General features: G+C 35.2%; 1 protein-coding gene across 1 annotated transcript; it reads left to right on the top strand.

The window, feature by feature from the left end:
• The first annotated feature begins 8239 nt into the window (after nt 1-8239).
• LOC146166841 (uncharacterized) lies at nt 8240-13617 on the top strand. The gene is made up of 5 exons (XM_083384407.1): nt 8240-8368; nt 8688-8764; nt 9320-9377; nt 11812-11871; nt 12704-13617. Exons 1-5 carry the CDS (start codon nt 8286-8288, stop codon nt 12819-12821), a joined length of 396 nt encoding a protein of 131 aa, XP_083240533.1. The 5' UTR covers nt 8240-8285; the 3' UTR covers nt 12822-13617.
• The last annotated feature ends 115 nt before the right edge of the window (nt 13618-13732 follow it).

Raw genomic sequence — 13732 nt, 5'->3', positions numbered from 1 at the left:
GTTTATAGCATCTTGAAAGTTTTTTGCCATCTTGCATTTAATTCAAAAGTTTGATCAGAAGCACGTTCGGTATAATAAATTGCCTAATATGACTATACCTTTTGCAATTAGGCAACAATTATTTAAAAATCTTTAATCGATCTTAACCACTTTTTTGCCACATCGAAAAGCGTCGTTTATCCGCCATACATACATTGTATACAATTTATTAAAAACTAATGATGACGTACTACTAATCAAAACATTATTTGTCTAATCGCTCAATGACTCAACAAACGATGAAAGGGTTTTGTTTTTTGTGATACTCTAAAACTGTTGGTTTTCCACATTTTGTCGGGTGTTTATTATAAATACCTTTACTCAAAATAGGTGATTTTGATTTGTTGTCTGGCCAAGTCAATAAACTGCCTCACACTTTATATTGTATCAAAGACGCGACGCATTGTACGAAAAAACATTTTCTTGATATAATTACTCGGGAATTACCTTGTGGGGTATACAACTTTGGAAATACCTTGTGGGGGGAGGGGTGTTTTCGCAAAGTGAAACAAAGAATACTTTTGCGTTTATTTTTTTTACAAAGTGTTACTTAAAACACAATGGCCTAAAGGCAAATAGCCTAAGTCGGAACTGGCAATAATCGATAACTTAACCGTTAACCAAACGAAATCGACACATTCTAAAAAGCGTAAGTGCAACATGAACGCAAAATCGCATAAAACTGGGTGAAGAACCGCATGCCGCTTTCGAGCCGCGTGTTGGCCACCCCTAGCTGGATAGTCTGTCAGTTCACTGAATCTTGTGCTTTAACCATAGTAAACATGTTAGACAGAAAAATTGCCAAACTTTTGACTTAGTCCTGCCACAAGTTTTGCCACATTTGTTATTACCGCAAGTCTATAAAAAGCTTTTAAACGTATTGTAAGTACGTAACTAAAAAAATATGGAAGCTTCAATTGACAATATTTTGATTGAAAAGCCCACATGGACTTAAAATCTTGAATAAATTTCCAGCTTCAAAATATTTCTGATATACGTTACTGTGCTGTTTGATAAACTTGAGCCATCAACCTCATGACTATATAAACATCATGTACCATGTTATACGCTTCCTTAATGTGAGCAATCGTACCGCGTCATACTAATTGCCTGCGTAGTGCGTATATAGTTAAAAAGAGATTACTATGCTAAACATTGCCACTGAGCCAGTTAGTATAATCGGTAAAAACGAAATACTCATTAGAATAAGGATTACAACACACACGCTATTCAGTTTACCAATGTTAGCAGAAGTTATTGAGCTGTCTATGTCATACAGATTTATTATAACGCTTACAGTACTATTACTCGGCCTCCCATTCTCAAACAGTAACACGCACACCCACGTATAGCCTGGCCACATTTGTACGAAGTCAAAGGTATGACTGAGATGAAATCTACATCTGAGCAATACGTTGGGCATAGTATAACCAGCGGGTTATTTCGTTGTCGGACCCAATCGCGTTTTTTTGTTTATGACGCTGAAATGAAAGCGAAAGACAAGCTATATATTTAGGACTACCTGACCTGGTTTACCTAAGGCGTGCTTGCCAGGTTCTAATTCACAAACTGGTTTGCCGACGGTACTTGTGCCTTTCAATTAATGTAAAGAAAAATCTGTAAATTTAAAGGGTAGTTTTTAACCTTGAATGCGGACCTCTGATAATTTGAGTATTTTTACTAATATTTTTACATAAAAGAATGTTACTGGGTCGGGTGGCCGTTTACCCGCATCCAAGACAAGTTCTCCGTCTAAGCAATTTCCTCCTAAATTGGTTCCTCACTTTACTTCAAATGTTACCCTCTAGTCCAGTGGTTCTCAAACTGGGGTCCGAGGACCTTTTGGGGTCCGCGAGACAATTTCGGGACCGCGAAGCACCTAATAAAAATCAACTCGACGCTCCTAAATAAGAACATTTTTTATGCAATAAAATTTTCAGGCAACTTACTTTTCAAACCAAGCTTAACAAACTAAATAATAGTAACTATGCCGTACATAGGCCCAAATTGTGGGACAAAAGAAGGAAAGCCAAACTCAAGCTCGACCTATTCACGCAAAGTGACATTACTAACGTAATTCCAACGTGTTTGCGTTCGTCATCACAATTTACGATCAGTTGTTCATTCACGTGTTAGCATGCCTTAAGTGGAATTGTGCATTGTGACGTCATAGTGTTCCATTGTGCTAATGAGAATTACGTTTTTACAGCTTGCTGCGCTGCCACTGTGGGCGTACGGTCACGGTTATTAAACTGTGCGTGATTGCTCCACTCAAATAAAGTGATTTCGTTAGAGTTACATTACTAAATACGGTATCAACAAGCCTATCTTAGACTGCAAGTGCACCCGCTTCATTTGATACCATTCAAAAAAACGAGTTATTTTGTGTATATTTTTAAGGGGGCCGTGAGCAATTAAAAAAATTGCTAGGGGACCGTGGCGTAATTTTTTGAAAAAGTTTGAAAACCACTGCTCTATAGTCGGTTTAACGCATTTGTTTTCGACAGACGTATGTAGCGGTTTGGGCTCCATATTGTTACCGGGTTTAAACCAGGGAGTCTTTTTTCGGAATCCGGTTCAGTTCCGGTTTCGGTTCGGAGGAATTTGAAAGTTCCGGTTCAGATACAACATAATTTGCGTTAAATCTCAAAATGTGGGTCGATAAATGTAGAGAATAATCTTTGAATTGTAAGTCATTTAATCTAAGTTCCGTGACTTACTAAAAAAATAGCAACTTAATATTGAAATATCTAAAAATTAAAAAAATTAACGATTTTTTTATTCAATATTCATATTTTTTCATAAAATTTCGAACATCGCGTAACTTGACTCGGTAAAATAGAAGTTGTGACGTCATGCTGGAGCGAACCGCTTTTGTTTACAGGTTCGGGTTCGGTTAAGGTTCAGGTACTTTCAAATTATTCGGTTCAGTTCCGGTTCGGCTCCTTAAAATCTTATAAAAATCGGTTCAGGTTCGGTTCAGGTTCGGAAAATATTGACCCAAAACCGGTTCATAAAGTTCCGGTTAGGTTCCGGTTCGACTCCCTGGTTTAAACTCCGTTCATTCCATTGAAACAGTGTTGGATTGTGACGTCGTCACACCAGCCTGTGTGAATTCATCAAACGTTAACATATTGCTATACTCGTGTTTCGTGAATTGCTTAGAATTTCCTGTTCTTCGATGCGTGGTAAAACCGCATTGTTATAAAATTGCTAGCGGCATATTTCTGAGCCCCGAAAATTAACTCGGATATTTGTATAGGATTTCTACTCGGAGGAACTGTGTCTTGAGGAAGTTGCTCGCGAAACCTAAGTTCGAAGTTTATAGCATCTTGAAAGTTTTTTGCCATCTTGCATTTAATTCAAAAGTTTGATCAGAAGCACGTTCGGTATAATAAATTGCCTAATATGACTATACCTTTTGCAATTAGGCAACAATTATTTAAAAATCTTTAATCGATCTTAACCACTTTTTTGCCACATCGAAAAGCGTCGTTTATCCGCCATACATACATTGTATACAATTTATTAAAAACTAATGATGACGTACTACTAATCAAAACATTATTTGTCTAATCGCTCAATGACTCAACAAACGATGAAAGGGTTTTGTTTTTTGTGATACTCTAAAACTGTTGGTTTTCCACATTTTGTCGGGTGTTTATTATAAATACCTTTACTCAAAATAGGTGATTTTGATTTGTTGTCTGGCCAAGTCAATAAACTGCCTCACACTTTATATTGTATCAAAGACGGGACGCATTGTACGAAAAAACATTTTCTTGATGTAATTACTCGGGAATTACCTTGTGGGGTATACAACTTTGGAAATACCTTGTGGGGGGAGGGGTGTTTTCGCAAAGTGAAACAAAGAATACTTTTGCGTTTATTTTTTTTACAAAGTGTTACTTAAAACACAATGGCCTAAAGGCAAATAGCCTAAGTCGGAACTGGCAATAATCGATAACTTAACGGTTAACCAAACGAAATCGACACATTCTAAAAAGCGTAAGTGCAACATGAACGCAAAATCGCATAAAACTGGGTGAAGAACCGCATGCCGCTTTCGAGCCGCGTGTTGGCCATCCCTAGCTGGATAGTTTATCGGTTCACTGAATCTTGTGCTTTAACCATAGTAAACATGTTAGGCAGAAAAATTGCCCAACTTTTGACTCAGTCCCGCCACAAGTTTTGTCACTTTTGTTATTACCGCAAGTCAATAAAAAGCTTTTAAACGTAGTGTAAGTACGTAACTAAAAAAATATGGAAGCCTGAATTGACAATATTTTGCTTGAAAAGCCCACATGGACTTAAAATCTTAAATAAATTTTCAGTTCCAAAATATTTCTGATATACGTTACTATGCTGTTTGATTAACTTCAGTCATCAACCTCATGACTATAATAGTGACTATAAACATCATGTATCATGTTACTACGCTACCTTCCTTAATGTGAGCAAGTCACTTTACTTAAAATGTTACCCTTTAGTCTCAAAATGCTGACTTTTTGTATTCCGGCTTTATCGGTTTAAAGGCATGTTTACACTACAGCTTTTCTAAGCGGAGCTGAGCTGCACTGGGCGTGAAATTATTTTCACTACAGCTGCAGTGAGCTGCACTGGGCGTAAAAATCGCCCCAAAACGTAACGTGTTTCTATAGCTGCACTGGGTTTGAGTTTAGCCAAGCGTGAGAATCGCTCCAAAGCGTATTTTTTTCCAGCTGCACGGGGCTTGAGTTTAGCAAAGCGTAACTTTAAGCTAGCTGCAGCTGCTGCACCGGGCTTTAGTTTAGCAAAGCGTGAAACGCTCGCCAGAGGCGTAGCGAGGGTATTTTGCGCCCGGGGGCAAACTATAAATTTGGCGCCCCCTCCTCCATGTTTTTTCACATTTTTTATTGAATTAACATAATATACCTACTTTATACGGAAAACAGTTAAGAAGCGTTTTGGTTATACAAACTACACGTATGACTCACTTATAGTCACTGTCAAACATGAATGATTAACAACTATAGATTATTTTTCTTGATTTGACCTTCGCAAACTAGTCAAATCACGAAATCTGTTGTTTCCAATGTTTCTCTTTCAACTTTAAGAATAACAAAGTCTGTGAGACGATCCTGTTCCATTGATACACGGCGTTGCACGCAGATACGACAAAATAAGTTTCAATTTGCTGAACGACCGATAACAACTTGCAATTGAAACTGCTATTGTTAACAGAATTTGTAGTAAAGATCGCATATTTGGAAATACGTCATCATCATGAAGCACAATAAAACCAACAAACTCTAAAGGAGTTTCTGGTAGAGCTTCAGTTCGGTTACTGAGCAGCATTCGGCAATCACCAATTTCAATGAAAAGATCGTTACCATTAATGTTCGTGTCGTAGAAATTCGCAAAATCTGCACAATTTCGACGCGTTGCATCCTCGTCTGTGTCAGATAGAAGAGTCTTTAACGTCCAGCAAATATCCGAATTTATAGTTCAGGTCTTTAGTCCTGAAAAAACGTGTTGATATCTCATATTGAAGCCGATCAAATACATTCTTCATTTCTGATGAAAGTCCTGCATTTCTTGCCAGTTGTCCAGGCATTCTCTTACGTCACCTGATTCTTTTGTCCAGCTCAATCACCAGATCGAGTATTTTGTTGTTAATGGTTTAGTTTGGTGTTCATTCTGTTTTTTTATGTCCTATACTTTACATTAAAATTGCACGTATAGGTGACTGAAGACATAGTTCATGGATTTTGCGAGCTTCGCTACTAAATTTGCGAGCTTCGCTACTAATTTTTAATAGTTTTTCAGTTGCTGGACTATAATTGCTACTTTTACGATCGATTTGGCTATGTATAGTCGTAACAATTATACCGTAGGCTATAGTAGTGCAATTGGGTTGGGCACCACTAATACGCCTGTACAAACTCCGTTTTTTTGCCCAACTTAACGATTGAAACTTCTAAAAAGTTCTCGTTTATTTTCTTGTTTTTTTCCTGTTTTGTTGACAGTTGTATTTAGCACAAAGTCTCTGTGAGTACCATTGCATGTTTTTCAAAAAAAAACGGTCCTATTTAAATTATAGTTTGGCTAACTTATAGATAAACGATAAAAGTTATTTTATATATGACAACAGGCTAGAAACACGGAGACACGAACCTTTTTTTAGCTAATTTAACCAAATAAACAGAACTTTTTCGCGCTACGTGCGACCAACGATACAATTTACTTTTTTTATGTTGTCTAACTAATATGTATTTCCAAAATATTGAATTGCTTTTCGTTAGGGGGCGCGAAGTGCAGGACAATAACCAAAGGGGGGGCGCGGTTTAATAAAGGTTAAGAACACTAAGCTAGACGAAACCAGCTGCACGCAGAATCTGTATCTTGACTGCTGTGAAGGCTGGTAACAGCATCAGTCTGGTTGTGGGTTGCGTATCAGATGACGTCTGCCACAGCCGCTGGTGCCATCTTGCTTGTGGTCGTTTTTCACCCTTGTGAAAAAATTGTAAGCCTTATTTTGGCGCCCCTTTACCTTGGCGCCCGGGGACATATGTACCCCCCCGCACCCCCCTAGCCTATGACACTCGCCACAATAGAATTTAAATACAAACTACACTTTGCTCAGCTCAGTGCAGCTGTAGTGTAAACGGGCCTTCACGCATTTGTTTTCGACATACGAGAAGCCGTAAAGTTTAGGCTCAGACGCATGAGACAGATCCAACAGAACCAGTAGGGAAACAAACTTGAGGAAAACCCTTAGAACTCTAACTCTGACTCTCTGACTTTGACTCTGACTTACATTTTCGCATGCACATTTTTACGAAAATTTTGGAAAAACGTTACTTCCCCTGTTGGTAATTTAGACCCAGTAATCTTCTCCGTTCCTGTTCCCGCCTCCGATATTGACTAATTTAAACCGTCTGAAATTCTGTTGTTGCTCTTAAATATTTCTGTTGACTATAGGTTATACCGAGAGCAAGAGCAGTTGTGGCGCTCCTTAGTGTTTGAATAGATTTATCAAAATTTCTGTTAGGTGGCGACAAAGCTGCGTCTGTAAGCCCAATGATGCGTAGCCGTAGTTGTTGGTTTTGTAAATAGTTTGTTTGATGACCAATTTTAAAACTACCCTAGTTGTTCGACACGGTAGGCTATGTAGTAACTTAACATGCAATAGTCTTCAGTTTCAGCTTGCGCATAATGTTTAATTTTTGCTTGTCTAGCAATGCAAAATGATTTGTTTACGCTGGTTTAGAATCCTACCACAATTCGTCTGGGTTTTTATATTGCTAACTTTATTTCGGTTAAAGTGCGAGTTAGCGTTTGGGTGGGTCAAGTATATATAATTGATCTTTTCATGTTTATTTCTACCTTGCAATTTAAAGTTTGACAATTCGTTTTGTTACTTTAAGAAATGTGGTAGGATTCTACACCAGCGCCATAATTTCTTTACTTTTAATGAAAGTATGTTCTATTAACCTACTTTACATTTGAACAATAATAGTAATAGGTTGCATGTGACGACCTTTTTGTATGTTTAGTATTGATTAATTTGTAAAAGTTTTAACTGTTTAGAACACAATGAAGTAGTTTTAAAGTACTCTGTTATTGTATTTGAGTTAAACGTTAAGCCTATTTTGTTATTGTTGTGTTAAAATACCAAAATCACCTCATATAAGTTGCTAGCCAATGTAATTAATATAGTTAGCATTTCAAAAATGTAGTTGTGATCAATATAAATGTTGCCAATAATAGATGATGCTTTCTTGAAGTAAACAAAAGTTTGCCATAATTGAATCTGTAGCTAATATTTTAACTGTTTAAGTTAAATTATTAACTTATGTACTTTTCTTCTTACAACATATTGTAAACAAGACTTAAATCAATGGATTATTTTGGTACACTCTTGGCACACAAAAAATACTATTGCTTTTTAAATGTTTTTTAGTGATTATTCATTATTACAGTGTTATATAAGTGATTATTATACATCAAAACATATTGAAAGGTAAAAAAAAATTTAAGTTTATTTTCGGGTTGTATTTTGCCTCCGCCTCTCCCCCCTAAGTTTACATGTAAACTGCACATGGTTGATTAGACCCAGTAACCATTTTCTAAATTTTTGTTTTTCTATTTCTCCAAAGTGGGCCTGAAAACAAACTAAAGCATGTCATTACTGAATTATTTTTATTATGTCTAGGTTCAAATTTCCATTGCATATGTAAGAACAGACAAACTAAAGAAATAATATGTCCGATGATCTCCTAAAAGACCCACTTCCAGAACCATGGACATTTGGAGTAACAAGGGATGGAAGAGTATTTTTTATAAAGTAAGTTAAATTAAAAAAATATTTTAAAAATAATATTTAATTTATGTTGCTGTTTAGTCAATTTTGTTTTTTCAATTGGATGTAGAAATATAGATTACCAATTGTCAAACGTCTTTAAAATCAATCTTATTTAATAAAATATTTGAATCCTGAAAGTTTTTTCGTGCAATTCACTGTGCAATTAAAAATTTGTTAATTGCGTCAAAAGAAAATTTACCTTTCTACTTATCTGTAGACAATTTCCTTTATGATGTTTAATAGCTTCCTGTATTGCCTTTCTACATAAAATGTAATTTGTGTTTGTTATTGTTCTTTTCAGTGATGATGATCACACCACAACTTGGCTGCATCCGGACACAGGACAACCAGCGATGACTGGATATCAGCGCACCATAGGTAACACCCAACTCTGCTAAATGGTTATGTCACAACGAGTTCCTCAATGTCAATTGTCAAATGTATCAAAATTGCCCTCTGAAACCACAAAAAATAAATTTGCTCTTGGCGACCATTCTTATCACAGTGTTTAAACCCATGACAAATATGCCACAGGTGGCTGACTTTTTGGAATGCAGTTATTTACCCCAGTAATATCTGCCTAACTTGCTTTAGATTTGTCAGAATCTGGTTGCAACACTTAAAGGGTATAAAAGTAAAAACGAAGATTTTGCATGTATGCCAGCCAAGTCCTCAAAAGGCTATTCTCACTGTGTATTTGTTATAAATGTAATAAAATCAATAAAAATGCTTTCTGTTTTGAAGGTTATTGGTCTTATTCATTTTATTTTGTTCTGTGTTTTAAAATTGCATGGGCATAAAACCCTTAATTATAATGTGCATATAGTTCTAGGTGGGTCCTTTGGAAGTATTGTAACCAAGCTTAACATCTAATAACTAAAAGCTGTTTTGCATTTGTTAAGTGGGTAATCAAGGAACTTTTGACTCTTACAGATTTGCCAAGTGGTTGGGAACGTGGATTTGCACCAGATGGACCTGCCTACTATATCAAGTAAAGGGAATTAAACTCTTAAGCCTTACTGAATCAATGCTTTGGGCTAAAGTAGTTTTATTCTAATGTCCTTGGTCATGTTATTGGCAGTTTGGTAATCCTTTATTAAAATAATAAAGTTATGGAAATATTTTGATAACTGCAAGGTCTGCAAAATAATTTGCATTTACCATGTTCTGCTGTAAGCAGAAAAATATGTGCCATCATTTTCTTGGAACACATAAAATTCAGCAACAGGAGTTAACACTTTTGGAAACACAACCAAATAACCACAATTTATCTTGCCTGAAATGGTTTGCTGTTTTGATTTATGGCAATTTTGCACATTCTCTCCTACTTGTACATGCCTGGTAAATTTACAGTGTTCTATCAAATGCCTGGGTGTAACACTATTTGCCTTTCATGTTTGCACTGCGGTTGTGAGTCTGACTCAGCCCAGTAATTTGACAACCCTGTGTAGTTGAGTGTGCGTTTACTTTTTGGCGGCAACGTTTTGGACCAAAGAAGTCAACCGCCTGAACTAACTATGAACCGTGCAGTCCCCCTTTTTTTAAATGTTCATTAAAACCCCTTTTTCTCAACCGACTGGTGACTTTTTTTGCATTTTATAGTAGTTGTAGTGGGAATGTGTTTTTGTGTTGAAAGGTAGGAAGCTTGTGAATGGTCCAGCGAACTAGGAGGTTTCCTATATTGCCAATTAGAAGTGTAGACAACATGTTAAAAGTTTTGTTTGAGGAAAAGTAAACCTGGCCTTAACCTAGCATATAAATGACCCCACAGAAAGTTAAAGATGTCATTAAGGTAATGATGCTAATTTTATTAATGTATTCAGTGTTTGCATGATAACTTAAAACATGTAACTTAAATCCAGGTAGATGTCATACAAAAATATTTTTATTTGAATCTAAAATTAGTGATGCACCAGTGTTTCCAGTTATCTTGAGTATCTCAGTGATTTATGTAGAAAAAGATTGTGTTGGTCTGGGCCTGGTTTATCAGACGGCGACATGCTTTGGCCCTCAGGCATTCGCTTGTTTTGAAATGTCTGGGAGAAGCGCTGTATTTATTTTGATCATGTGTTGTTTCTAAACTGAGAAACTTCCTAGAGCCCCTGCTCCTATCTACCTAATGTTGCATTTAGGATTTGCTAAATTAAAATGTTGGATAAATGCAGTTTTGCATGTATTGCTTATAAAGTTTTAGTTGTCAAGTTGTAATCTTGACATTTTAAGTTGACAAAACACTTTTTAACTAACAAAATATTTATAATATGGAGTTTAAGTTGGTTAGTGTTATTACAAAACATATCAAACATCACCAAAACCGGCCTCTTTAGTTTGCCCACCAGTATCTAATGTTACTTTAAACCAGTTTGGTTGTACACATCATCCCTAGCACTTTTCACTCTGCTTGTTTACCATTTGCGAGGGCCCTTAATTCAGACCATAACTTGTGTTTAATCAAAAGCTTAGAGCTTTGTCGTCAACGGAGAATTCCATTCATTGGATTTCTGGAAGAATTTTCGAATGCTTATTGAGATTGTTGGTGACGGGACGGTTGTGTCACAAAGCCTGGTGTTTTGTTTGCGCATAATGACGCTTTGTGGTGTCATTCGTGTAATCTTAACTGACTTTTCAATTCACCCTTGTCCGACCTGTTTCAAATGGTCACCGGACAATGGACATTATTCAATCATTTCAGATTGGAACTGTACATGTATAGTTTAATATGTTAAATATAATCCCAAAATCACACTGACAAATATTTACAACGTTTTTATTATTTTAGGTTCATTATTATTCTTGTCCTGATTAATTTAAAAATGACATTTTCTTAATTTTTTGAATAGGTTAATTTCGGTTTAGAATTTAGAGTCACTTAAATGTCTTTTGTTTATAATTTTTTTATTTTTTCTGCAACAGAATTGTTAACGTCTACAAAATCAATGACTTCGTGCCTCTGTTATTTTTGTAACTGATAGTGTAAATTCCATTACCTTTGTAAATGTGACCGCTTTACTGACTTTCATTGATTTTGTGATGTTTTTGGTTCTGCTCCACAGAATATGTATAAAAGTCGAGCTATTAAAATCTTTCCAAGCGTGCTGCATTTTGTGGCTGTTAACAATTTGTTACTATCCCTGTACGGCCTCTTTTTCAGTATGCAGACTCAAAGAAAACGCTGAAGTGATAATTAAATGAATGACAACCTAATTATAGTTTTCCTGTTGCTGCCAAACATGATATATATACTAAGGACTAAGGAGATAGTATTACAGCAAAAATATAATAATCTAATTACATCTATCTGACTTAAAAATTTAACTTATACCACCTAATGTGCATGTAACCATTAAGAAATATAGGTTTTAAATCCTTATAATGGAAGTATTTTGTAAGTTTTTTAAACTAATAAGTTGTACTTTAATTTACAGCCACAATGACAGAACAACAACCTTTGTGCATCCAAATGAGGCTGAACAACACCAAGACAAGTAAGATCAATTTTGCATTTACTGTATTTACCTCTTACATGTTCTATCTAAAAAATTGCAAAAATATTAAAAAGTTAGATTTATATATAACCATCATTGAGTTTAACAAATGTCTAAGGATATTTTACAAACTGCAGAAACACTTGGTTTTTGCATAATTTACAAATTGTTCACCAAGTATTTTCGAAAAGTTTTTTTTTTTAAATTATGTGACTTCTTATTTACCAAATGAAGTATTTAAAAAAATATTTGAAATGTTTTCAATCATTTTTTATAATTAAAGTATTTGCAGTTTATTTTACTAAACTAGTGTCTCAATGTATATGCATTTTTTTAAAGTTAGCCCTATCAATACAATATTTCATTATTTTACTAAAGTTTTCTTTTATATAAATATACCGTTAAGAGGGAAGCCAAACATATGAAAATCACAGAACTTCTGCAATGTTGTCTTGACATTTATGGCTTTTGCCAGATTGTAACTAGATTTGTTGGCTGACCATTGTAATAGTATAGGGACAAGTGTGATTAAATACTTAAGTGTCTACATTTCACCTCAAGCACCCTGTATAAGCACTCTAACTAGCCTGAGTCATCAGACTGAAGAACTATTATATGGCCAGAACTTTAGTTAAATGTTATTGGTAAACAAAGAAAGTCTTTGTGGTCTTGGATTTAATAAATTTTTCTCTAGTGGTTTACAATTTTATTAAGATGTAAACACTTAAAAACTTCTTGTGCAAAATATTTTGCTATCTTTTTCACAATTCTAAAGCAATTTGTATTTTTTTACAATCAAATGGATTTTATATATATATTTTTTACTTTGTAGTGATTCAACATTAAAAAAGAAAAAGCGCAGACCATCGTTTACAGAGACCCTTTCCAGACCGCTCTTCCGACGAAGCAGTGTGAGTGAAATTCAGGGAACTTCGTTCAATTTCACATAAATATTAATGCATAAGCTGCAATAAACGACAAGTAGAGTATTATGTGATCCACGTCTAATAATTTATGTATGGAAATGAGAGAAAAACAAAGTGAGGAATTTATCTTGTTTTCTAAAATAAAAAGTGATCGTAGATTAGAGGAGCCATTTCTTGTGCCCTTGGCAATTTGTCGTGTTTATCTATGTATATTGTGGCTCAGGTGAATCATGTAAAGCCTGGCCCTGGGCTGTTTAGGCAACTAAACTTGCAAGCTGAAGCCAAAATTTAAAGGTCACTTGCCATTTTGGAGCATTCTACTAGTTGCTATGTCGCTCTTGTCATCTTTGTAGTTCTTGTAGGTATAGAAAGGTGCAGATATATTTCAGGCAATGTAAGTGTCCTAATTATTATAATTTCTTAATATAAAAGTTAGGTGGTAATGGAAAAACATGTTTTGTTTAAGTAAAGGTTATTAATCTTGTTTTGTTTTTAAAGAGCAAGAATCACAAAACGAGAGTGGAAAAAATTGAAGTAAGATTTTTAACACTAATTATTTAATATTTTGCATTATAATGCATTTCTACAACATAAAAACAGTAGATTATAGTTTTGCAGTTTCCTGTTTATTTTTTAAACTTTATTTTTCGCCAATCGTTTGGTTAACAGTCAACACAGTGCTTTTGAATTTTTATGTCATGACGATCGTCCTTGAATGTAACATCGTATGTATAAATATGTTCTTTGGTCGTTTTGCTGACGACATTTGGGCAGCCCTCGTTTGACCGACACTGTCAGCGTAAGGGGATTTAGGTCGTATACGGACGGATTTAGGACTTATTTCTATTTAGACGTTACTCCGACTATTAGGTATTAGTCCTAATTTGGTCTTATTTTCAACGTGACATTGATGTTCTTTAACTAAACTGCCTACT

The sequence above is a fragment of the Ascidiella aspersa genome, chromosome 1, assembly GCF_963924565.1.
Source record: "Ascidiella aspersa chromosome 1, kaAscAspe10.2, whole genome shotgun sequence".
Lineage (NCBI taxonomy): Eukaryota > Metazoa > Chordata > Ascidiacea > Phlebobranchia > Ascidiidae > Ascidiella > Ascidiella aspersa.
Note: the sequence above shows the minus strand (reverse complement) of the source record. Positions and strands in the feature narration are given on the sequence as shown.